General features: G+C 38.7%; 2 protein-coding genes across 2 annotated transcripts; both read right to left on the reverse strand.

The window, feature by feature from the left end:
* Positions 1-112: 112 nt before the first annotated feature.
* RSPH10B (radial spoke head 10 homolog B) lies at positions 113-13,337 on the reverse strand. Its single transcript, XM_083872296.1, has 20 exons — positions 12,705-13,337; positions 11,919-11,994; positions 11,636-11,704; positions 11,261-11,434; positions 10,646-10,731; positions 9,898-10,018; positions 8,273-8,449; positions 7,462-7,645; positions 7,147-7,206; positions 6,924-7,045; positions 6,258-6,447; positions 5,453-5,561; positions 5,289-5,368; positions 5,041-5,189; positions 4,191-4,298; positions 2,931-3,137; positions 2,728-2,779; positions 2,145-2,222; positions 903-1,089; positions 113-484 (listed from the first exon to the last, which is right to left on the reverse strand). The coding sequence occupies exons 1-20, from the start codon at positions 12,962-12,964 to the stop codon at positions 286-288; spliced, it is 2,688 nt and encodes an 895-aa protein (XP_083728422.1). The 5' UTR covers positions 12,965-13,337; the 3' UTR covers positions 113-285.
* Positions 13,338-14,798: 1,461 nt separating this feature from the next.
* Positions 14,799-26,221, reverse strand: PMS2 (PMS1 homolog 2, mismatch repair system component). Its single transcript, XM_083872818.1, has 15 exons — positions 26,125-26,221; positions 25,786-25,925; positions 25,127-25,213; positions 23,963-24,065; positions 23,115-23,298; positions 22,474-22,641; positions 21,109-21,206; positions 20,699-20,798; positions 20,379-20,463; positions 19,831-19,983; positions 17,915-18,809; positions 16,959-17,126; positions 16,689-16,789; positions 15,594-15,763; positions 14,799-15,204 (listed from the first exon to the last, which is right to left on the reverse strand). The coding sequence occupies exons 1-15, from the start codon at positions 26,142-26,144 to the stop codon at positions 15,061-15,063; spliced, it is 2,616 nt and encodes an 871-aa protein (XP_083728944.1). The 5' UTR covers positions 26,145-26,221; the 3' UTR covers positions 14,799-15,060.
* Positions 26,222-26,283: the final 62 nt, after the last annotated feature.

Consider the following 26,283-nt stretch of genomic DNA (forward strand, 5'->3'; position numbering starts at 1 on the left):
TGTTCATTTGCATCATGTAACTTTCTGCTAGTTTACCCCAAACCCTGGTATAGCAGACTGTTCCCTCTGAAACCAGCAATTCTTGTGCCTACAGCTGAACCATTCTTACAGTTTTCCAGAAGAGTTGGTCGTCTGGGGTTGTTTTGCTTTGGGGTTTTGGGGTTTTTTTCTTATTTGAAGAGTACTTGCTTGAAGCTTCAGCAGTTGCCAGCAGAGGATTTCTTTCTTTTTGTGTCAGCAGGTGCTTTGATACCTGTGGGTGCTGCCTTCTCTGCCTCTTCCCCCTCAGGCTCTGCCGTCTTCTGGGCTTTTCTTTGGTGAGAGTTCTCTCTTGGGGGCCTCTTTCTTCAGCTGGGGACGTATCCGGGAGAGGACTCTCGCCCAAGTTGTGTATTTCTTTGAGAATTGTTTCTTGGACTTGGCTCTCTCCTCTAACAGAGCTGCTTCTCGCCTTTTTGCCTCTTCCTCTTTTTCAGCAATAAGTCTGCATGAACAACGTTTGAATTTAAGGTACTGTAAGAGGAGGGAGACAGATTTCTACTGGCTAAGCAACTCCAGCTCTAGTCATAGTATGAGCAGTATAAACTGCCAGAGAAGCACAAAGTCTCTAATTACCCCCTCAAGTCCAAATATGTCTTAACTGCCTTTACACAGAGCAGGACCCAAGTGTGAGGAAATACCAGAGCTAAGAGTTTGTAACCTGAAAGCAGCCTGTATTTGTTACTCCAGCCAGCAGCAGAAAGCACGAGTTACCTTCTGGATGTTACTAATGAAACCCGTGTGAGTTTGTTTTCCAGGTACAGTATGCCATATTACTTTCTTAAGCACTCTTCTCATTTTCAGTAATTTTGTTAGCAAGAGATAAGGGATAACAGTACTGCCAGACAAGATTCAACACTCACCTTTCCAGCGCCTCAGCCTGGATCTTTCTCAGCCCAGCTAATTCAGCATCCTCCTTTTTGTTTTGTTTTATTTTATCCTTCAGCACTTTTTCATGCTCAAAAGCAGGGAAGAACTTAGTTGTAAAAAAGGTTTCCACCTGACGTATCCAGAGACTAAAGAGCTCCTTTTGTTCATCTTTTGCTCCATCTGCAACATGTGAATTAAACATGTTTATTTAGCAGGGCACTTCTATTGCAGATGTGTTTTAGACTAGAATATTTCAGCTCTGATACTCTGCAAAGGGAAGATGAAAGGTGTGAGACACTTTGAACTGAAAGAGGGTGGCCCTTTTGTGAGGCTTCAGTGACTTGGCCCTGGGAATGGCACAAAAAAGACAATGAACTCTTCCCTTTAATCCTGTGATGAGTCTTCTGCAGTAACCTGATGACAGTTCGGTATCTGTGACTCCTGTGCACAAGGGAAGGGACAAACAAACATGACCACCTGTGAAAGGACAGAGCTGTGTGCCAGTGTCCCTTGTCGTGTCAGGACACAGGCCAGGCCCAGGTAATGGGGCCTGAACAGAAGTTTTTCAGACGTGTAACTTTTCAGCCATCAGATTTCAACAAAAGACCTGATGACTACATGAAGATCCTTGTCTACCTCTGTGCTTGGATTTGAGTTCTGTAGCAGCAGAAAACATTTAACAAACGTTAAGAACCAACCCAGATGAGATGTGCTAAAGCTGGAAGGAAGATGGTACAAAAAAACTACAACCCTCAACATACCAAAGTGCTCTTACTGACATCTCTTCTGCCTGAATGTTGGCCTGTCCTACCATAAGGCATCTATCCCAGCCAGTGGTGGCACACCACTAATAATAATTCTTATTTTAACTAGAAGCAGGACATGGCAGTAATACATTTTATTTGTCCAAGACACTCCAAGGACAGGCTTGCAGCTTGAGCTTCTCATAGAGTAAATACAAATTACAGCTTATAGATCCCCCACAAATAAAACAGGATTTTAAAATTGGGGAAATTGTTTAAGTCACTAGTTAAATGTCTCATTTAATTATGAAATCTTATTTTCTTTTAATTTTTTTTTTTATTTTTTAAAAAATCTTTGTCCACAATTAATGCTCATTTACTGCCCTCTTGTGACAAGCTGAAATCTGCCTATACAAATAAAACTTCACAATTCAAGAGCTACAGGAGATTTGTGTGTGTGTGTTAAATCCTAAAACAGCAGGACTGTTTTACCTGACCATTCCTTTTCTAGACAGGAATCTTGGTCTTCATTTCCATCTTTGTCTTCTCCAGGAAATGAGAGAAGAGTTTCTGATATTGCAAAGAAAAAAAATTAAAATTATTCAACCTTTAATCCTGTTCATGAAATTCCAAGTTTGATCCTCAGCACAAATAGAGATTGTCATCTGACCTGAAAGCCAGACCTGTGGTTAAAATACTTCTGCAATGACAAAAAGTTTGTTTCTAATGAAGGCACAATGCAGAGTTCAAGCTCCTGTCTCCATGCCCACAGAATGGGACAGGAAGAATTAAGGTTTAAAAAGCCTTTAAAGTTATTTTTAAGGAAAAAATTATAGCTTCTAATTAAAAAGCACAGAAAATCCAGAGATTCCAACTTGCCCAGCTGTCTATGTACAGCAGGTATGAAAAGCTAAACTTTGCCATAATTGCCAAACTGAATGGAGCTGCCCTCTGTAACTGCAATACATCACCTGTTTCTATGATCAGCTCCTGTTTAACTGTTTTGAAAGCTGCAGAAAAAGTGAATGTCCTCTAGGCACTTTACAGTTTTATAGCCACTTTATACAGTACTCACCCAGTAGAGAAGGTTCACGAGTAAGCTTTGTGTCTTCATAAGGTCTTGGTGTCTGGCAAGAAGTTTTAAATTCAGTTACTAAATGTCTGGGCTTGTGTTCAAATCACATTGGTTTCCATAGTCAGGAAACAACATTTTCAGGGCCTGACTTCGCTCTCTAAGTGGACACATAATAACACTGGACAGGTCTGCATCAGCTTTACCTGAGACAGAGAATGTTCTGTGACAGACACAGGTGAGGTGTCCTTGGACAACTCCTTGGTTTCAAAGCTACTTCTTTTCTCATAATTTTGAGCTTCTTCAAAGCTACTTTTCTGACCATCTTGAGCTTCCTTCTTTGGGATCATATCCTCGGTTACATACACCAATGCACATTCAACAAGAGCTTCGAAAAAATCCAGGAAAACCATCTGGAGTAAAACAAATGCAGTGGTAAATTAGATCATTTTTATGAAATCTCTTCATTAACTGGCCTATGTACCTGAGCATGAAAAGAACTCACAAGTGATAGTGAAGTCTCTCTGGCCTCATTTATCTAGTCAAACATCCCTTCTTCTGAAGAAAAACTGAAAACAGCCAAAGCTCAAAAAATTCAGGAGAGAATATGATGTGATACACTTTATACAAGTCATATAGAGCTAAAATACTGCCTTGATTCTTCTTGTATCTGGAGCTATGAGAAATTTCTCCAACAAGTAACTCACAACTACAGCTATTACCTAAAACATCATATTTTAATTGCATGGGATGCTGCTAGAAACCCCAAGAGTGGGTTTATAATGCATTCCTTAGTAAGAGTTCCACTGTGTGTTCAGTTTATCAGATCCTGTTTAAAACAAATTCAGTCATGTCATTTACTAGAGACTGTAGCTAAGCAAGAGTTAATTCTTTAAGGGTGAAAATCCTCTATAGTAGGCCAGTTCTCAGGCAGCACAGGAGCCTTCTACAGTCACTACCTGACCTCACATGTCACTAACCAGGTTTCTTGGATCACCAGATTTTCAGGACCAGTGGGTTCACATCTTAATTACTGATCCATCTTAACAGCCTCAGCAGCTGGAAGTGCAGTGATTAATCCCTCTGTGCTCACTGCACATCCATATTGTCAGGCAGCTCCCCAGGGACAGAACTATCACTGGCAGCACTCCACTGGAAATGGGATTTCCCTGCATGGATTACGGCACTCCTAAGGACCTTCTGAACGGTCACGTATGCTGAGACTGTGCTAAGATGAGGGAATTAAGAAAAACATAGAAGTACATGAGCTAAACTAAAAGATATAAGCAGAACAAAGCAAGACAACAATAGAGGCTCGAGTTTGTACTCTTTTTTTTTTTTTTTTTTTTTAATAAATTAATTCCTTTTCCTCCTGTTCCAGCAGGTAGGGCAGTATTTGCAGGAGTTTTTAAAAGCAATTGTAATTGTTCCTGTAGCAATGGACTTTGTTTTTTTTCCATACACACCTCCAGCTCCATGTTGATACTATGGATGCCAGGTATGAAGGCACCAACTTTGACAAATATTCCCAGAACTCTTGGAGCAGTTAACTCTTCACTGAGAAGTTTAAAATCCTGGGTAAGAATAAATGTTACATGTTAACAGCACTGAAGGCATTCCCACATGAACCTAATCTACCTCCCTTTCAAAAGGAGGAATTTTTAACCAAAGTTTCTAGTGGTTTCAAATGATACTTCCACACATGTAATTAACAGCAGAGTGAAATTCCAGTCCTATTAAAGCCAGTGGGAATTTTCCCTAGACTGCAAAAGCAGTGTTATAAAAACTTGTGAAAGCTCATAAGCAAAAATAATAATAAAAAAAATTACAATTTTGCCATCTGATTTTTTCTTTATGAAAAAATTGCTAAGATTTATAAAGTGAAAGTAGGTAAACGCCAGGCATATGAGTGGGAATTGTTCTTTACCTTCATAGGAATCTTGATCTGTCCTCAAATAACTGAATTTCAGTAAAGAATCTCATGCTCCTCTTGTAGTAAATATGGTGTTATTTCAATAGCTGTCAGTCTTTGAGCTCTTATAGATGGGGCAGAGGGAGACACAGCAGGGACCAGCAAAAGAATTTATATTCCCTTAAACACATTTATCTAGGATTTGATAAAAGTAAAACACTAGAACTGAAATCCTGAAAAAGTGCATAATTAACACTAGATAATTGTTCCTTTACTGCTCCTTGGACAGTTTGCATAAATAACCTCACTCCCACCTTTTCAACTGTGCAGAAGCCATAGGGACTATTTTAAAATGGTCATATAAACTGAACATCTAATCACACAAAACAGAACTAGACTATTACATCCAACATCCAGAGGAATTGCCTCAGCGTCACTGTGAGTTTAAATGGAGGTCCGGGACGTTGTCTACAAAAATCTTCAAATATTTCCCAGCACTTCTCAATGTAGTTCATGGCAAAAGATGTGAATTCTTCACCAGAAAATAAGGCACCTTCCAAAATGAATTGGCAAAACATAACAGTTTCAATAAAACTGCCATGTATGTGATACTAATTGATGAATTCTGCACAGAAGATACAGTATTGCTTACATTGGACATGACAGGCAGAAGGCAGAACATTCCTGGCCATCATTTCGAAGAAACAATACTGCAGATGAGGAACTTTGTCTCTACAGTTGAAACAAAAATACTCTTGTCTGAGAAGATTCAAAGTGATTACACTGAAATAAGTTTCACCAAAAAATGAAACTTACTTGCACTCTTCATGATAGATATGAAATGCCAGCTGAACAAGGTAGGATACAAATGTTCTGAACAGTAATATCTCTTGTGGACAATGTATTTGCTCAAGTGGTCTGTTACCTAAAAAATTTTTAAAAATCCTGAATTTCTACTATTCTCATTAAAAGCTTATAGGCAATATTGATTTATCAGTCTTTCTTATCCTCTCCATCTGCACCTATCACAGTGTAACAACACTCTGGGGAGACTCAGACCAGACAATGCAGCACTTCCAAACAAAGGTCAAGGGAGAACTGTCCAGCTGTAGCTGGATCTTGGACAATTATTTTTCTAGAAATGCTTCCACTTCCACATATATAGAAATAATAGAGAATTCAAAGTTGGAATTCACATACTAAGGACACTGGAAGTCTAAAGGGAATTGATTGATTAACTGGCTCTATGGAAGAAAAAAAAATACTACATGCAAACCAAAGTTAAGAACACTGAAAAAAAAATTGTTTCTCCTACTCTCTCAAAATTCTCTCTCACTCTTAAATAGTAATAGCAAGACCAGGGGTGAATACACATTTTCAACAGATGGCTCTTCAATGCAATTTTTAATGTTGTATTTTAATTTTGTATTTTCTCACCTAAGGGCCAGAAGTGCCCAGAGAAGTGTAAATTGATCCACTGAGAACTCACAGGCACAGAGGTGATGACTCAGGAGCATTTAACTCCCGGAGCTGAACTGCCACGAGAACTTGCCACTCCAACTCTCCACAGCTCACTATTAAAATTCCCCCACAGTAGACCCTGCACACCAGGAACACAAACCTCTGAGGAGCCGATCTATATCTGCCAGATTTCTGTAGGAGAGATGAAACCCACAGTCCTTCAGAAACTTCCAAAACTGCAACCAAGTCAGCGTGTGAGTGCCATCAGGAGAAGGACTGGTGCCTAAGGTACCATAGAAGTAGTAGGCTCTCCTCAGATTTGAAAGATGCTTCAGCACAGCCAATTCTAGCTAAATAACACAGGATATGTTTTCAGCATCATCTCAAAGCAAGCAGAGATCAGTTTGTATTGATCTTGTAACTGGGCAAATAATTATTTGACCTTGCAACTTAGAAAAGCATACCCCTGGCTAAGTGTTCACAAAAGCATTACTCAAAAGTAGTTTTAATACATGAGTTTTAGTGACTGATAAAAATAAACCATCCTCCATCAGTGGACAAACCTGAGTAGCTAAAGAGTAGTTAAAGCTGGTTGCTCAATGTCCTTCCAGATACATTAACCTATTTTTAATTGGCCTTTTTTAGTGGAAGCTCAGGAGGGGCAATACTGTCTATTCATTCTTTTTGCCTTTCTGTTTTCATGACCTTCAGATTTTCGAATAATTGTTTAACAGAAAGAGTTACTTTAACACAAATAAAACAGAAATAAAATAGTATGAAACACAATACAGGGGAAAACTGAAAGTATCAAACAGTAGACTCTTACTTGTTCCAGTTCTTCAACTTTGTTGTACTTTGGAAGCAAGTGAAACAGTGAAGATATATTCAAAACAACATCTGATCCCAGAAGATTAGTCTTTCCAAAGGAATTAATGATTGTGATCTTTTCTAACAAGCAAATAAAACAAGTTAGAACAAACTAAAACAAAGTTTAATTTATACCACACAGAAAAACAAAATGTATATTATTCCTTCCTTATATTACTGACTTGGAACAACAAATTCCTTCACAGTAAGAAGTAGAGATTTCACAACCAACAGCATAACAACTGAAGAGTAATTTTGTCAAATCAGCCCCTAACCAAAAGGAAATGCAGACATTACAAAAGCTGTGAAACTTTCAGACAACATTTCCATCCATTACAAGTTGTGGTGTAGATGTGTCAGTCCCCTCCAAGTGTCACTCACAGGAAACATAGTATGGAAGTAAAAGCCATGACTCCCATTTTTATCTAAGTTCTTTGAAGACACATATCTGGTCCTTGAGTATGTACAAAGGGTTTCATATTATAGTAAAAAGGAACAAAATGTTAACTGAGTAAAATCTGTTTTCTTAAGCTGCTCACTAGTGGCAGAATGCCTTTTGGTGCTTGTGGCTCTCTGTTTTTTGGCTTTCACTGGAGGCTCTCGAAGAATAGGACATCGCACTGGACAATCATTGACAAACTCGTCTTGAAAAATAACACCATTCTTGAAGACAAACATGCCCTAGAGACAGATTAATTATAATATAAATATAAAACAAAGATAAAAAAACCCAAACCCACTAATTCTCTCAGTCAAATTTCCTTTTCAGAATCTTGGCTAAAATGCAATATGTGAAATAAAATACCACAAAATAATTTTTCCTACTCTCTTTTATAATGCATTTTGTCACCTATTAAACAGGTCTATATACATGTTTGATTTTGAAAAGTATTTCCCCTCCAGATAGAAAGACTTGTTTGCACTCCTTAGGTTGCATATGTGGCACTCAAAAGTCTGTTTTATGAGAGGTTTTAAAAACCTCTCTGTACAAGGACAACTTGAAATCCATTAGCTTGCAGTGGAAGTGTGAAATTCTGACCAGCCACTGCAAAACTTGAGATGCACCTATTGCACTGAAAATCTCCACAGTGAAATATATCTTTGTATACCCATTAACATACCTAACCACAGAGCCAGGCTGTGTCCTTGGAAGGACTCACTCTGCTTTCAGTGGACTCTCTGCCCTTTGTGTGGGGATACCATCCACACTGCAAACTGAATGTAGTTTGCTGTACAGAAATCTAGAGATCCACTATACAGAGCAGAACAGTTTGCTCTGCTGTTGTCTGTAGTTCTGACAATACTCACCTTGCCATGCTTCTTATTATGCACCCATTCTCCACTGTATATTTCTCCACTAGCATAAACAAAGGTCCCACGTCCATGGCGCTCCCCTTTTACAAAATCACCCATGTATTCATTCCGTAGAGGATACTGAGACATTTCTGTTTTATCCAAAAACCATGTGTGGATGCCAGGGCCATGCTGAAAAAAAAATTGTTTGTTAAAAAAAAAGGTCCAGACTTTGGCAATTTTCTGAAATAAAAGCCCCCAGCTGATGGCTGCAGCACTTCAAAGCAGAGACAGAACTACATCCTACAAAGGTGCATGGTAGAAGCCCTCAGAGGATGCACTGCCTCAATACTTGGGCAAGCTCTACCACAGGACTCCTTGCTGGAGTCCAGGGCATCCCTCTGGGCGCCCTGGAAAGTCACAGACCTCGGTAGAGAGGCCTAGGACACGAAAAAGAGGGTCTGGGGTCTGTGCAGGGGGGTTTGCAAGTAATTCACCTTCTTTTTGAAACAGAATAATAAATGGAAGGAACTGAAAATGCCACAAAATTTTCTTCAATCATAAAACTTTCAAGAGGGAACAGTGTGGCCGAGTACTGTAGAAATTTTCTGTGGATGGCAGGGACAAGGAACTCTGCAGACCTGAGATGTTCTAGAAACAACACGTGGCTTTATTATTACAAGGGTCGTGGGTAAAGAGGGCTTTGCCTTCAGCCACCAGCCTGGGCTGGAGCAAAGGCCCAAAGAGAGAAAGGGAGAGAGAGATAGAAGAGAGCTAAGGGGTAAAAAAGGGGCAGGAGCAGGGGAAAAGTGTGGGGAGAAAGCAGGAGCAAGTGAGGTGAGAGAGAAGAGAGGGGAAGGGCGAAAGAGAGCAAGCGAAGAGAGCCAAGAGGGTAAGAGAACGATCGCCTTGTTACAATACATTCTATCTCTTTTTGTGTTGAATATTCTAATTTACAGTCACCAACCCGTGCAAGATACAAAACCTACAAACTTTGCATGCAGCCTATAAGTACTACTACATTACCATGTCATTTTATATTCTAAACTCTACAGACTCCTTTCTTATGTACTTGTTCCCTGATGCCTTTGCAGGGTGGAAAGGCAACATTCCTGTCTTTTGTTTTCCTGTCTTTTCACTCATCTTCAGCTAATCACTGTCTTCCTGCCTCCTCATGCTCACATCTCGAAACTAGCTTTCATTTCTATTTCACTCAGAGGTTTTACATCTGCAGTATTTCTTACCATGCAGTCATATTCATAAGTCCTTCCTGTCCCATCTTTCCCAGCATAGTACTTCACAGGCAACACAGAAATAAACTGCCACATATACCTACTGCTGAAGTCATAGCTCAAGCCAAGCCAAAACCACATTTTTTTAAATCGAAAAAATGTTTATATTTTATAGGGAATGAAATTTTGATTTTATAAGACTAACTCAAATCCTTTAACAAATTGAATATTGCTAACATAAGAATCAATTTACAATAAAGAACACGTTTCTGTTATCTCAACTGGCAAACTCAACTGGCAAAAATCCTACAAAGCTCCTTTGATACCGCACAAAACTCCCTTTTTAGCTTTCCTAGAGTAGTGGACAGATGCTGAACTAAAGAAAGTGTTTGGGGAAGAAATTAGTACCTGCACACCACACTCCCACTGTCCTGTATACTCTTGATTATCTGTTACCCATTTCATTACTCCATATCCATGTCGTAGATTTTTCTTCCACTGACCTTCATAGCTATTTCCAGATCTGTAGCTGCAAAAACAATAAAAGTATAAAAGTTAATTCATACTAAATTCTATGCTGATCTTATGAAAGGTTTATGTGAAACCTCACTGCTGATAAATTTATAATTTATTAAGGCTAAATATGAGCATTAAACTGAAAATTGACTCACTGTGACACGGAGACAGAGGTTTTACTGTAGCCACTGTTAACCTCCTATTTTTAAATTAGAAATCACTAAAAATATTAACCAGCTCTTTTTCCCAAAAAGTCTTTGCCATAGCTATTAACAATATTTGTTTATATATAATTCTATAGATAAGTCATTCATTCATAAGGCAGCTTCATCTGCTCAAATCAATTGAGTGTGTTTATTTTTTAGCACTGAATTGTGGTTTACCAAAGCTAATTTGGGATTTTGTCTTTAGCTGTTCTTTTGTGTGAATGGTCAGTAGAAATAGTTCACCTAAAAATAATCTTCTAAAGGTCTGGTTTTTTATCATAAAGCACTTTGTACATTTTTTATTCCACTGCAGAAGGTACACACTATTGTGGAATGACAGCATTTGCACCACTTTAAACAACACAGGAAACCGTAACAAATAATACACAAAAATAAAAAATGTTGAGGGTAAGAATAAGTGTTATCATACTTACCGTCTTGATCCCCATCCTTCTCTGACATTATTTACCCAATCACCTGAATACCAGGAGGTCCGTTCGTGATCATAATAAATCATACCCTGAAACAAAGAGGACAGTCAGTTTAAATACCTAATTATTCATCTCTATTAATAAAACACCACATACAAATGATATGACGTTTGCAATCATGTTATAATACACAGGGTCACTTTGATTCATTGTACTGAAGGCAACTGAAGGGATACAATTAAATAAAGAAAGCAAGCTCTTTTGATTAATATTAGGTAAGACCTTAGAAAACACCAAGTGCTCAAAAGAAAAATCCTACTACATTACATCAAAGCCTACCATGTTTTTCAAACCCCTTGAAAATACTTTAAGAGAGCTAACCTTGGCATCTTAATTACAGTACTCAGTCTGAGGCAGATCAGTTTTCTGATCCATTGACACTTCTACTTCCAACAGTAGGTCTACAGTATTAACTGTATTCACAACCTCAGAAAAACAAATCTCTACACAGCAGATCATACAACAGAACAAAACACTTTTGCAAAACCTTTACACAGTAACACTTGTTGTTCCTGAAGGTATCACCCCAGCCCATGCTCCCCTTTAGTCCTTACTGACCTTTCCATGTCTTTTGCCATTGACCCAATAACCAGTGTAAGAAATTGGACGAGTACCACTCCTGAAAACTCCATATCCATGCCTAAGTCCATCTTGGATTCCTCCTTCATAAACACTGCCATCATTCCAGGTATAACGGCCATTATGCATCAGTACATTCTTAGCAAATGTTCCCTGAAAGATTAAATTACATTAAAAATCTAAGACTCTGTTTCCCAACCTTCTGGGACAAGTCAGGCTTGTAATTGAAATCACTGCCACAGCTCTGCAGTTGCCACCTGTACTGTACCAATTACTGCAATTTATCTACTTCCTTCAATTTGCACATCTAACTAGATGCAACTGTGTTCAGTTATAACTTAAATTGTACTTTACCTCATAGATCACTCCATCAGCCCACGTGTAAGTTCCTTCTCCATTCATACACCCCTCAGAAAACAGACCCTTCAAAATGAAGAGAATAGCATCATATGCAGATTTATTCTTACCCCAGCTGAAGCCTACCGTGACTATAAGATTTTTTTTAAAATTACATTAATTCCCCCACAACTACCAGCTTCAAGAGTTTTAATGCCAGAAACTAAATAGATCTTTCAGTGCTTCTCGGTGCTCTTGAGACAACTTAGTCCACTACATTTTTTTAAATTTATACACTCACCTGGTATGTATTTCCTCCCTCAAAACAGACAAATCCTTCACCCTCAAAGAATTCATCAACTTGTTTACCTTCATAGCTACAAAGAAAACAAACTAAAGATGAAGATTTCAAGTCATTGCCCATAGATCTAAATCACATAAATGACCATATAATCACATAAACGATTATATAAACAATCATAAATGACCTTTGATTTACCACAGCCTACACACAGTCAGCTGATACATCTTGTGTAGAATACTGAACAACAAGAAAATTTCCAATTTCTTCAATCTTCCTTGTAATATTCCACATAATTGTTGTGTTGCCTCAGACCCATATTTTCTTCAATTAAGAAAAAACCCCATGTTGGTAGCGTTTTCTACCTTACAGTTAGGCATGCTGGTATATGCAACATTACATATAAACATAATACTGAAATACAAAAGGATTTTGTTAACATTGTCATTCACCCGTTTCCTCAGTTTAGGATATTTTGAAGAGATATGAGCAGCCTTAAACATTAAAAGGCAGCAACAACTAAAGATTACATTATATATTTTTTTCACCAGTTATCTGTATATTTTAATGAAACTTCACTGAAGCTGAACAAGCTAAAAGAATGAGGGTGTTAGCAGAGAGCACCAGTAGCACTATAGGATGTGCCACTGCTGCTAGGTCTGAATAACCTACTCTGATTCCCCGCTTCAAAGAAAGAGTCAAATCTGTGTTTGTATGACACTGGCTACAGAAGAGATACTTGAATGAGAGTTCTTGACTTCACTGCTGTATTTGTAACAAGTGTACCTTTTTATAATCACTTGAGCAAGAAGAGGCTCCTCGTGGATCCGGGGAACAGGTGGTTCCTTTACCTCTGGCTCTTTATCTGATGCCTCCGGAACTGGCTGAGTTTCTTCACCCACTGACTCATTCTGCAAATCTGGCAGTGCTGTTAAGCTACTCTTAGCTGTTGTACCTGGAGAGTCTTCTGACTTCTCACCAGCTGCCTTCTTACCATCCTTCTTGGCATCTTTCTTCTTGGCCTCTTTCTTCTTGCCTTTTATCATAGCTATTGAATTGACTCAATGTGTACTTCCCTTCTGAAAAATGAAAATTTATTTCTGTCTTATGAAAACATTTTTAACCTATAAATGAGTTTAAAAACACAAAACACAGACGACTACCAAAAAAAAAAAAAAAAAAAAAAAAAAAAAAAAAAAAAAAAAAAAAAAAACCACCAAACCAAACCAATATTTCTGTGATTATTACACACATATGTATTAAAGTAATCTCTGTAACAGCAGTTCCTCAAGCCAGTGGTATCAGCTTGTGGCAGGCAGGGAGCAATGTCTGTGAATTACCTCTAAGTCTTCCATCAAAACCGTGATGAAAAAAACACTTCCAATGTTATGAAGTGTTGTCAGTAGACTTACTTTTGCCACACACTCCATCTTTACCTGATTTTTAGCTGTCTCTTAGATTTAATTACGTAGAAAAGCTGAAAGGCATTCCTCAAATACATGCATTTGGCAAATTCTGGGAAGTTACACCTGCACGACCATTATTGATTTAACTTGCCTTCCAAGTTATGAGTTGCAGACTGAACACAGCACAGCACAACTACCAAATCTTGTCGTTATTTTACCCGTTGAAAGAAAAGCTACACATTGTCAGAAAGCTACCTTAATGCTGCAGGGCTGCCTGCAGTGCTGCAGTCCTATCACACCGGGAATCACCGCTCGGTAGGGCGAGAACCCGACCCTCGGGGGCTGCAGCGGGGAGCGGGGACACCTCACCAGCCACCGGGGACACCTCCACAGCCACCGGCACCCGGGCGGGGAACGGCGGGGCCGGGCCGGTACCGAGCCCCGAGCCCTCACCGAGCCCGGTCTGAGGGCGGCGGGGCCGGTGCTGAACACCGAGCCCTCACCGAGCCCCGTGCCCGCGCAGGCGCAGTGCGGCCGTGGCCATACCGACACCGACGCCGCCGCGGGGCCGGGCCCGGCCGGGCTGTGCCCACACCCGCAGAGCGGCGGGGCCAAACCGCGGCTCCCCCACACACGGACAGTCTGCTGAAGGCTCCCGGCCGGGCTGGTGGGGCCCACACCCGCAGAGCGGCGGGGCCAAACCGCGGCTCCCACACACACGGACAGTGTGCTGAAGGCTCCCGGCCGGGCTGTGCCCACACCCGCAGAGCGGCGGGGCCGAACCGCGGCTCCCGCACACACGGACAGTGTGCTGAAGGCTCCCGGCCACAGCCGTGCCGGTAGCACGGGCAGGCCCCGCCGCGCTTTGAGCGCTGCAGGAACAGCAGCAGCATCGTGATCACAGCTCCAGCACCGGCTAATGGAGTGCGAAGGGAACGTAACCCATAAACGCAGATTTCTTGGGTCAAATCTTGTTTCCACAGAACCAGAAGAGCGTAACTGCTGTTTTAATGGTTTCTGATTCAAAAAGACAATTTTCTACCTGTTTTGACTGTACTGAGACAGAATTTGGGCTGACTTGACTGGCAGTGCTTTTTTCCTCCATTCATTATCAGAAAAAGAATCCTTGTTCTTGAAAAACAAGTTTGGAATTTGGAAGGGAAAAATGCTAATTAAAAGTAATGATGCCAGACTAATTATTCTATCCAAGCCTTAAACACAGATATCAGGAAACTTATCATTAAATCCGATATTAAAGCTCTGAGTCATTATCTAATGAAACCCAGCTTTGGTATAAGGAAAAAAAATAATTTGTGTATAATTTTCATTGTCTTTAAAATTATCACATACATGATATAGAAACACTGAAAATTAATATTTGTTTTACAGCATTCCACTTCATTTTAAGGATCAGTGTATTTGCTATAAATGAGGTTCATCTACTCCTGATCTTTATATATAAACATGTTTATTTTATAAAAGTTTTGACTGCTGCCCGAAGAAGTACAACACACAGTAAATTGCAATTAGAGAGAAGTTATTTACATGAATTCCAGGATGTTGGTATTGATGATTCAACAGGAGTAACAAGGAAACCCTGCTGAATGCCTTCAAGTGCTCTTGTTTCCAACTTCAAGAATGCCTAAAATTTTTTTACTCGAAATAGGAGAGTCATGATAAAAGCTCAAAATATTGCCAAGAATTAAAATTAAAAATGCTAATAAACAGACACTGACTTATTCTGGTGAAATCAAGTCTAAACTGACTATGTGTCTCATAGTAGGCCTTCCATGGGGGCAGTTCCAGGGATGCTCAATCTCACCCATATGGGTGATCAGTTTTCTCATTTCCTGCACATTCAGTGCAGTTCCAATCATTACCTGCAAGCAAAGGAAAAAAAATAAATTAATTACTTCCTTTTTCCATTTGCCAGATGACACAGACCAGAGCAGTACTTCAGCTACCATAGTAAATACATTCTATGGAAGGTGTTAAAAGTAAAAAACACCTACCAGACAACCAGAAGGCAAAACACAGCTAACATGGTGTTCATGAGCACATTAATTTGGAACAAAATAAAAAACTAGCAGAAATATTTCCCAAGTTACATGAGATAAAAACATGAGGAACAGAAGGAAGGATATTAGCTGTTGACACTCAGCAGTAAATAAATTTGCCCTGCAATGCACATACAGATATAGCCATCTGTACTAGATCAGGAAACGTGGTAATTATTTATTTGAGCACAAACATCAAGTGCAGTACTTACAGACTTCCTGCAAGCTCGAGAAGCAAACATTTGTCTGACCCTGGAAGGCCTGCACATCACTCCAGGGCAGTCACTCAACATGAAGATCAGCTCATCTATGTCTTGTGGACCAAAAGTCCAGTTTTTACTTGTTGGTAACGATACCAATTTAACTCTTTGAGTTACAGGAGCTGGAAGGTTTGCAACAATAATAAAGAAACAGAGAAATACAAGAAATTACTTTTTCATGAGAGAAAAACTGAGAAATTACTTTAAAACATTAAGATTATGTGATGTATGTATATACTAATGTGTAAATTTAATCTTTTGATGGATGTAATTAACTAACCAAAGTGGTAACTAGGCAGATGTCCTTTTAACATCAACCAAAAAGTTGTTTGCAAACTTACAAGCAGGAAGATCTACTTTCTCAAACTCTTGAATTCCAAAGAACAAATGGTTTATGAAATTTTTTTGGGTTTATGTGACTACAAAATCACTCAGGATTTACAATGGTAAGAGATTGCTAATTAATAACATTTTAGATCAAAGAAACCCTGGGGTATTCTGGAACAAAGACTATGGAAAAAAATGTGTAGTGACTTCCCAAATAGCAAAGTGGTACCACACTGCATTTTCATTATCCTCACTGTATAAGGGAAACAATAAGGAGCTTGCAGATTACAGAATTTGCCCAAAAGAACAAGTCAGTACAAAAGCCATAAGGAAACCCAAAGAAAATCAGTTATTAATGCTATCTATTTATTTTAAGTTACTAGATTTACCACTTTGCCCCAATTATCCCTGCATGTGTACTAATAAAAGGATTTTAATGTAACATATCCAGAAAATGCACATCCAGTCATGTAGCCAAAGAGTAACTCCAAACAGTCTTAAAAAACTTCTATAAAAAGCTGGTGAGATAAGTAATTTACAATGTTCTGTTAAATCATGAAGAGAGACCACAGAATCATAAGTCCTAAAAAACAAACATCCCATATACAGTAAAGCATCTTATTTCAAAGCTTCTGATAACACCCAAGCAAATTTTTGCATAATAAATAAGATTAAACCTTTGAAACTCTTTTACTTTGAGCAATTCTGGTCCGAACTCACCATTTTCATTTATGACAAAATCAAAGCCATTTTTTCTGAATATTTCCAGGTTTTCAATCAATACAGTTTCATTTACTGCTGTTAAATTGAGATTTTGAGGCCTGAAAGAGAGAGAAAAAGATGGTATTGCATAGGTACACAGTACCACTTTAGTCTCAAGTGAGTGCTCTGAATGTGTGAAACCCTACATAAATATAAATAATAGATATCCTTCTAAAATGCTGAATTCAACTTAAAACATGTTATTGTTAAAACACTGAGAATACTTACACTATTAGCTTCTGTCCTTGGAGAACAGTGTGTCGTTGCAGCATCTCAAAGTTGTACTTCTCATCAGTAGCATGTTGGTCAATTATGAAAAGATCAGAATTCAACTTTGCTATTATAAACCCTAAATTGAACTGGCCAATGATTTCCATTTTTGCAAACATTTCTTTACTGTATACAAAAATATGAAGAAATTATAAATTACACCCTTATCAGTTATCATGTCAAACTTTAAAAACTTCTCTTTCTCCTTTGCAGAACATTTTATATTTAAAATAAAAAATCTCATTTAAGCAGGATATAAATGTTGAAAATCTGACACTGACCGACAAGGCCATTTCTGGCACAACAAAATCCATCACTAAAACAGGATTCCCACGTTTATGATAATAAAATTAGAAGCAGGCAATATGGCAATACCCCAAGTATTGAAGATGGCATCATGGTTTTGAAGGCAGCTGACATATTTGCTTTCTTTTCACAATTAGAAGACTTTCCTAACACATTTTTTAAACTCAAATATTAACAAATCAGACTTTTACTGTCCTCTGACCACCTGAATGAAACTTATTTTTCCAGGTATGTCTCACCAGATTTCACTCACACAAGGGAGGAGTATGAGCTGTGCAGTCTTTTCAGAATATTGTTTTGTGTAATGAAACTTGGTGTTTCTCTGACTGAACTGCAATTTACAAGGCTGATCTAAGCCAGATCTATAGTATTTGTGGCCTTTTTAGTGCTGTTTTCCACATTCTGTTTGCACTTAGTTCAAGTAGCTGCTCTGTCAGTAAAATGACTCATCAAATAGACTTTTCTGTGACATTAAATAAAAAACAGACCCAAACCTAGCAAGTACATGTAAGCCCCTTGCTCACACTCAAGACAGGTCTTATATTTTTGCTTAACTAATTTTATTAACTGATGAACAAAATATATTAAGCAAGTGAAAACAGAAATACCTGATCTCTTTTCTTAATTCATCTTCTGCTACTTTATTGTCCCCAGGACTAATTTTTGCTTTAAATCTTCTGTAATTTTCAGTTTCTGTATTTTTCTGTTGTTGCTGTATTAGCTTTTTTACCTTTTCTGCCAAAACCTTCATAGAGAATTCAAGAGGCACAATTTTCTTTTTAACTTCCACCAGTACATCAACACTAGCGTTCTTCACTTCAGGATATTTACCTGCCTTGGAATCATCTGCTTCACTTTTAAAGTTTCTGCTTTTAAAACGTTTTACTCTTGGGGAACAACTATTGGCTTTTTGAGAGAACTTGTTTTGATCAGTCCAGTCATTCACTTGATCTAGCTTGGGTTCAGTGTCCAAGACCTGAACATCAGCGTCCAATGACTTCTTACTACATCCAGCAGTTTTAAGACATTCCTTCTGCATCTGTTCTTCTGTGCTCCAGAATTCTTCTTCAGAATTAATTGCACTTTCACTATTGATGCAGCTTCCAGGTTCTGGTGTACTACATCCAGCATCTGACTCAGAAATGCTACAGAATCCAGAATCTGCAGCATCTTCTAATTTTCTCAAGTGTCTCCTTGGAATTGACACCTTTGAGTCCAACTTAGGACAACTCTCAGCCTCCTTAGACAAGACAGCCTTTTGAATCTTTAGAGTACTCCCAGTGGTATCGAGTAACCTTTGTCTAGGGGAACTATGCTGCTGTTTTACTTTTTTAGACCTTTGAAAATTACTTTCTGTTGCTTGATGGAGAGAGAATGACTCCCTTAATCTGGCAAGAGCCATTGTTCTTTTGCCTTCACCGCTTGGATTTTCAGTCTCAGAGTCAGACAGCATTTCTGCCTGAGGCTTTTCTGTCTCTTCAGGAAGAGTCTTCTTCAAGTTACCTAATGAAATCAGAATACAAAGTATTTCAAGATTCTAAATTAGCTGGAAACATGAATTAAATTATGTGCTTTGGGAAAGGGAATGAAAAGAGGTAGAAAAATAGCAAACTGCTCGAAGAAGCCTTGAAGCTTCAGTCAATGAGTATGGGGCTGAAATGCATTAATATCAAACATAGAAACAGTTACATTTTGAAGATATTTAATGGCACACTACTAAGAATGAATTTGTAGTCTCTTTATAAACTGGAACAGTAATCAGTCCAATCAGCACATTTATTTAGATTATCAAAAGAGTTTAATGACAGAGTGACAATGAAAAGTGAATTGCTCTTACACTTTAATGGTCATTATAAAACTCCATTGGCAAAGTGTTAAGGAGCTGACACAACAGGCACTTAGAGTATATGGGATTTGCAGGTCATTAGAGGACTTCAACCTCAACTGCCAGTCCAACAGGGATTTTACTAAAGGTTAATTTAAAATAACAGTGAGAATCAGGCTACAACTAAGTCTATTTGTCAGCAAAAAGGAAAATTAGAAGGGGCTCTGCCGAATGAGAGGAAGAGGATGAGATGATCCTAACTCGGGAGAGCAATCTCAAAAGACTACACAGGTCACAAGACAATCATCAACTTCTGTAGATAACATAAAAGAATCAAAGTTTAAAATCCAATAAATTCATACTTAATTTTAATATTTTATTTATGACCCCTTAACAATTTTTTCTCAAAGACTTTTTCATAAAAAAACCCCCATAGATCCCTTTTAGTATCTTGGGAGAAATCTTTTGCAAGTATTATCAATTAATTCTGTGTTAGTTTTTTTCCTCACAAAGTTGACTATAAATTCTGCTATGCTGACATGTGTCATTTCTATTACAATCACTTAATAACTTAGGGACCTTCTTTATTTTTTTTCCTATTTTTTTATAATTTCTTCTTTGGGTTTTTAAAAACACGTTTTTCCATCTTTAATTCTCTGCCATATATCATACTCAAAACTTCCACATCTTGTGTCCTACCTGCGATTTCCAGAAGTTTCTGATTGACATTCAATTTGTTAACATCACTACCAAACATCTCCATCAGAGAAGTCTTTAGAATTGCTAATAAAAACTTTTCCTCCTGAAGCAAAATTTGCCTTTTGTCAGGAGTTACATTGATGTCAATACACTCTGGAAAAAAAAAAAAAAAAAAGAAAAAAAATAACTGTTTTTCAAATTAAATGCAATGTTATTTCACAGAATTAGTTCTGGTTTGTTTGCCATTTTGTCTGCAAATCAGATACAACTGTCTCAACATTCCAGCAAACAAAACCATAATAGAAGTTTTCTTGTATTTAAGATGACCTCTTCCTTATCACTTAAGAAGTCATTTTTGAGTATAGAAAAGGAGGGGAAAAATAGTGAAATCACAGCTAGATTCTATTTCTTCCTCACCAACTGAGCATTAAAAAATCCCCAGAGAAATCATACAGATGAAAATTGCAATACTCTCTAAATACAAACATCATTGATCAATAAATTGTAATAGCCTTTACTGAAGTTACTAAAAATTTTTCAGAACCTACCAGAATCTACTCCAATATTAAGGACAACAAATGGATACTGGTGTTTATTGTGCAAGTGATAAACTTCATTCACAATCCTGACAACCTGCAAAAAAGGTGAAAAAACAATGAACTTCAAAAATATTACCTTCTATTTTGCACTACTGTATATTAATTAATGTACTAAAACATATATTGTATGATTGAGATCTTGTTCACTCAAATAGACACAACTAAGACAGAAACTACCAAGAAACCAACATACACATGAGCTACTAATCCTGAGGTTTTCAGAGAATATTGAGCTATTGGGGCTGCTGATAGAAAAATAAACCCCTGACCTTTGCTGGATCACAGGGACGTTGGTTGATGAAGAAGAACTGTCTGTCTGTTGTGCTCCTTCCAACTCCATGATCACAACGAGAAATGAAGCCACTAATACTTTTGATAAATAATGGAAGAGTAAGGTAAAATGGATGAGAAAAGCATGTTTAAGGGGAAAGTACTTTATAAGGGGCTTAAGGAAACACTATTATACAGCATCAGTGAATATGGTTATACACATTTCCTCTCCCAGTTCTTTGTCTGACAAAGGCTACTACAAAACCGCATCCCAGTATCCACTATGCTGTTCTTGGCTCTTTTCAATACTATAATCACACATTTTTATTTCTTTTACTTTTTTATTTTAAATTTTGGTTTATGGTAAAGTGCCACAGGACACAGCAGTGGTTTGTACTTTCCTAATTACCTATAAAGATTTTGTGGCATATTAGCAGGGTTGAGTCCATATTCTTCACAAACAGCTTCACTAGGAGGAAGCTGAACAAAAGGAATAAGGCTCTGCAACTGAAAAAAAAAAAAGGAAGGAAGTGAAACATCAAACCTATATAGATTTTTTTCCCTTCTATTTTATTGCCATTTATTAGCCTTAAAATTTATTTGAGAAAATGGTGGATTTTGGCTGACCAAGGAAAAAATATCCAAACCTGCTAGAAGATAATAGCCCTGCTCACTGCGAAACAGAAAAATGCCTTTAAGAAATGCCTGTACTCATCCTTTGATATCACAACGTGTGCCTTACTTATTTCACAGACCCTTACATTAAATGTACACAGGCAGAACAACAAAATGATTGATAGTTTGGCATACAGGTCACCTAAACAAGTTTTATGCTAAAATAAAAGGCAAAAAGAGTAATAGAAGTTTCTTTTGAAAGGACAATAAAACTATTAAAAAATGTGTTATTTGAATCACAGGCTCCCTCTGAACAGTTATGTTTACCACAAACATTTTCTCAGTCATGCCACTATTATTTTTCTGCCATTAGAGCAGCTTCTATCAGTGTAAGTATTCAGTATTAAAAAACAGGCTATAGGCTAAACATTCTATTCAGAAAACTCAAATTTCAACTATGTTTGATGCCACATGGCAAGACAAAGTTACATCTTCCCTTTCATCTTTCAACCACAGCATGAACAGGCTTTGAGATCTCTGTATGGGCACTGTGGAGGGAAAAATTGTTTATCAACAATCAGCAGCTATCAACCACTCAATATTTCTGCTGATCGAAATATACAGTTGTAGGAATGATGTTTTTGAGCTTTTTTTCATCACTGTTCTCATCTAGAGGATAACAATTTTTATAGCTATTCCTTAGAAAGCATCACAGTCTACAGCTTTACAGGAGCTGACTGCAATCCCATTTAAAGGTTATCAAGAATAAAACTTAGTTTGATAGGAAGAGCTTGCAAAAGTGGATACACCTCAGTTTCCTGTTCTCCAGTTAAGACTTTAACATCACATCATTTTAAAGATTTTTTTTTTAATTGCTTGTTCTTGTGACACACAGCCCATTTGCTGGCACAACAGCTCTTAAAACTGATTTCAGAGAGATACTAAGTGACAAGCCCATCTCCTAAATCATTACTCTTCCATAAAACATCTCTGAGGAGATCCAGGACTTCGAGAGGAAGGCGTGGAGGCTGCGGTGCCTGTCCTCTGTCAGCCTGTAGGGTGTGCTGCAGGCCAATGCTCCATCCTCACATTTATTAGATGCTAAAAATCCCTCTCTATATAGCTACATTCTCTCTCTTTTCAATAATAAAAGCAATACCTGTTTTTGCCCAAATACTGCTCCAATGTTCTCCTTTAAACTGGGACTTCCAGAAGTGGATATCACACAGGTTTTTTTCCCTTGGCCCACCTGATTAGTGCAGTTAATCCTCACTCCTTTGGAAACAATACAGTAGGCCTGTAACAGCTGGACCATTTTTGCATATTCCTATTAAGGGAAAAAGAAAATTCACATTTATATGAAATGTTTATTTTCAAAACACAAATGTATAAACGAAGCATTCAATATCTGCAGGTAGCAAATGGGAGGAGTTTTATTCTTAAAATCTTCACAAACTAAATAAAAGGAAAAAAAGAAAAATAGTACTTTGAAAAGAAACAGGATGTTTACAAGACTGATATTTAGCCACAGCGCAACAGTCCCTAGTTTTAAAATACAGATAAGTGATCAAGATATTGGTTCTTTTCAAAATCTGAAAATCTGAGAGTGTACTTTTAAACCCAAATATTGCAAAGCACAAGAGAAAAGTAATACAAGAAGAGTTTTGTTATTTGATTAAGATGTAAGACAGACATGAAACAGTCTGTAATCAACACATTCTACAGCAAACGGAATTTCATTCAGCAGTGAATAAATTCTGGGGCATAACACTCCTTTGAATTGAGAATTTCTGACCTCACCTTTTTGATGTTTCTCTGGAACTCTTTATGCCGCACTGGTAAGGTATAAAACAACTGCTGGATGCTGACAGTTGTTCCCTGCTGTCGTGGCAGAGGAGTCTTCTGAGTAATTTTGCCATTGTGATCAAACACCAAACGAGTCCCAACCTTTGCTGACTTATGACAGGTGAAAATGGTAACATCACTGATGGGAGGAAAGAGGCAAAAGAATTATTCACTGAGCACCATATAATCTTATCTATTCCTTATGACAAGCAGCTTAGAAACTACAGCACTATTAATACCATTACTATTAATTTAATTAAAACAGCTGTTCCCCATAAACAACTAAGAACCTGCCCTTCAGAGTAGTGTAACATTTTCCTAGCTACACCTTCTTATTTGTATCCCTTTCATTCCTCTCTTATAAAACTCAATGTTAAAATCTAGTTCCTCATTTTAATAGATAGCAGCAGTGCTGTGTACAAAAGCTGATTTAAAATGTATAGTTGGTGTGAAAGAAATTTAAGTACAGTCTTAATGAGTTACAGCCTAACAACCAGCACTGAAATATTACAGTGTTTTACATCAGAGGATCAAATACTCATGCAAATACACCCTGTAAATACCTGCATACTTAAGTGACACTAAATTTTGTACATAAAATGACCAATTAGGTGCTTAGGACCATAGAATAATTTTGGTTGGAAACTACTCAGGACGTCGTGCAATCTATTGCTCAAAACTGACCTAAAAGTAAGGAACTGGAAGTTTCCAAAGCCTCATTTTCTCAATAATGATAAATTGAAAGGGTACAGTGGTTTTGTTCATATAGTAACTTTCTACTACTAATAAATAATATTAATTACCTTAATGCACACAGTGAACTCAAAGCTTCACCTCGAAATCCAAACGTTTCAACATGTATTAGATCAGAAAAATCTTGTATCTTTGATGTGTGATGCTTCAGAGCTGGAAAAAGATATTTCAAATACATATTTCACTTCAAAGTGACACTGGTCTATGCAAGTAGATTTTGTATGCATGCTGAGAAGCAAAAAACCTTCTGTATTATTCATTGTAATTTTACATAACAATTAAAGACAAAATACTACTTGCCTTCCCTTTTTCCTATAATCAAGATCTCTTTAAAATCCTCAGATGCACCTGTTATTTCACACTTACATCACAGACTTATTCAGCATTATTGGTATAAGCACTACAAGATGCCTTAGAGCAGGACACAGTACCTGCCTCTGCTGCTGCTGGGGCTGTCACAGATCCTGCCCTGGCAGAAACCAGCTGCAGCCTGTGCTGTGCATGGGGGACACAGGACACAAACCCAGTCCATCCCAATTGAGGAGGACTCAATCCACACCATCAGTGCAGCAGCAGCCCCCAGGTAACAAACTGACCCAGCAGCAGCACCCCTGAACTTTCACTGTGCTGGAACAGCAGCAGAATGAGTTTCTGATGTACCAAAAATGTACAGTGAACACCAAAGTTACTGAGTAACAACCTATGGGGAAAAGATTCCTAGTTGTTTTATTAAAAAAAAAAAAAAAAAAGCAGTATTTCTGTTGCAGTGGTTAGTTAGATTCATCAGACAGTATTGTTTCTGCTCCCACTTTGTGCAATTCCAAACTACCAAACGAGAAGTTTGACAGTCAGTGCAATGTCAGCTCCCTTTCAGCAAATACTCAAGTTTATAATTCACCTTCCCAAAGCAGCCAAGTCCACACAGCTCAGCTCCTTCAACAACAACCAATGATCAAACATGAATTAATCCACAAGAGCATTTATGAGATTTTCTCCTCCATGATTATTTGTATTGCTTGTGCCACTTAAATAAGCAAAGACACCAAAGACTATTTCTGAGTTACAAAAACTATAACCACAAGAGCACTACAGAAGATCAGTCTAGTGTTGTTCAAGACTTGCAGGTAACATACACATTATGTAAAAACCAAGTGTCCATTAAAAATTATTAAACTAAATGCCCACATCCAAATTATGAAAAAAATTCAACTTACTCAAGCCTTCAAAGTTTTCCTCTTCCACTCCACCTCCATTATCTGAAACTTCTATCAGTTCTGCCCCATGATCTTTAAGTTTTATATCTACAAAATTGAATCATAAAATATTTCAATTCTTTATGTTCACACACGGTGTTTGGTACCAATTTTGCACTTGAAGTAAATTTTTCAAATAACGGTTTTCCATGTTGAAATTGAATAATAACAGAAAAAAAAATCCTGATAGCTGTCAAAAATCAGGTCAATCTAATACAAACCAGTCTGTGATTCCAGGTAATTCACTGAACTTCTGCCTGAAGAGAAGTTTTCCCAGTTATCCCAGCACCATCCTGGGAGCTCTGGAACCAGCCCTGCCTTTACCTTGTGCTGGCCCAAGGCCCGGCTGGCACGGCCTGATCCCCGCTGCTGCACAGGCCACACGCTTTCTTAGTGCCCAAAGGGCTAGAAATAAAACAACACAATCTCACACGCTACTAGGAATGCAGCTGGAGCCTAGGAATCAGAATGTTTTATTAACCTGAGCTGTAAAATCACTGCGAACACGCTTGGCCCAAACAGAAAGCGTTTGTCCGGATTTGTTAACACGCACTCAGTTTTGAGGAAAAAGACGTGCTTTAGAAGCCTATGAGAAGTTATGAAATTGGAGGAAGAGTTACCGATGTTGGTAGCTCCGGCATCCAGGCTGTTTTCCAGCAGCTCCTTCACGGCAGAGCCGAGGTTCAGCACGACCTGTCCCGAGCAGATACGATGGACGGAGCCGCGCTCGATGGGCCGGATGGCCCCGGCGGGCTGCGGGCTGGGGAGAGAGGGACAGCAGACCGGGCACTGAGAGCGGGCGGCAAACCCCGCTCGGGCGGGCCGGAGGGGAGGCGCCAACCGCGGGGGAGCCGGACCCGCGCTGGCGGCCGGGGTGTGGCCCGCGCAAAGAGCGCCGCTCCCGTGAGGGGAGCTGCGAGGGGAACCGGGGCCGGTGCCGGGTCGGTGCACACACTCACCAGGGCGCAGCCGCCTCCATCGGGGCCCCGGCGGGGCGGGACACGCCGCGCTCTCCTCAGGCTCCCGCCCCGCCCGGTCAGCGCCGCCCGCGCTTCCCTCCCCGCCCGGCAGCCCGGCCCCGCCACCGGCCTGTGGGGACACGCTCCGTGACCCAACGC

The sequence above is a fragment of the Zosterops lateralis genome (assembly GCF_965231275.1).
Source record: "Zosterops lateralis genome assembly, chromosome: 15".
Taxonomy (NCBI): domain Eukaryota; kingdom Metazoa; phylum Chordata; class Aves; order Passeriformes; family Zosteropidae; genus Zosterops; species Zosterops lateralis.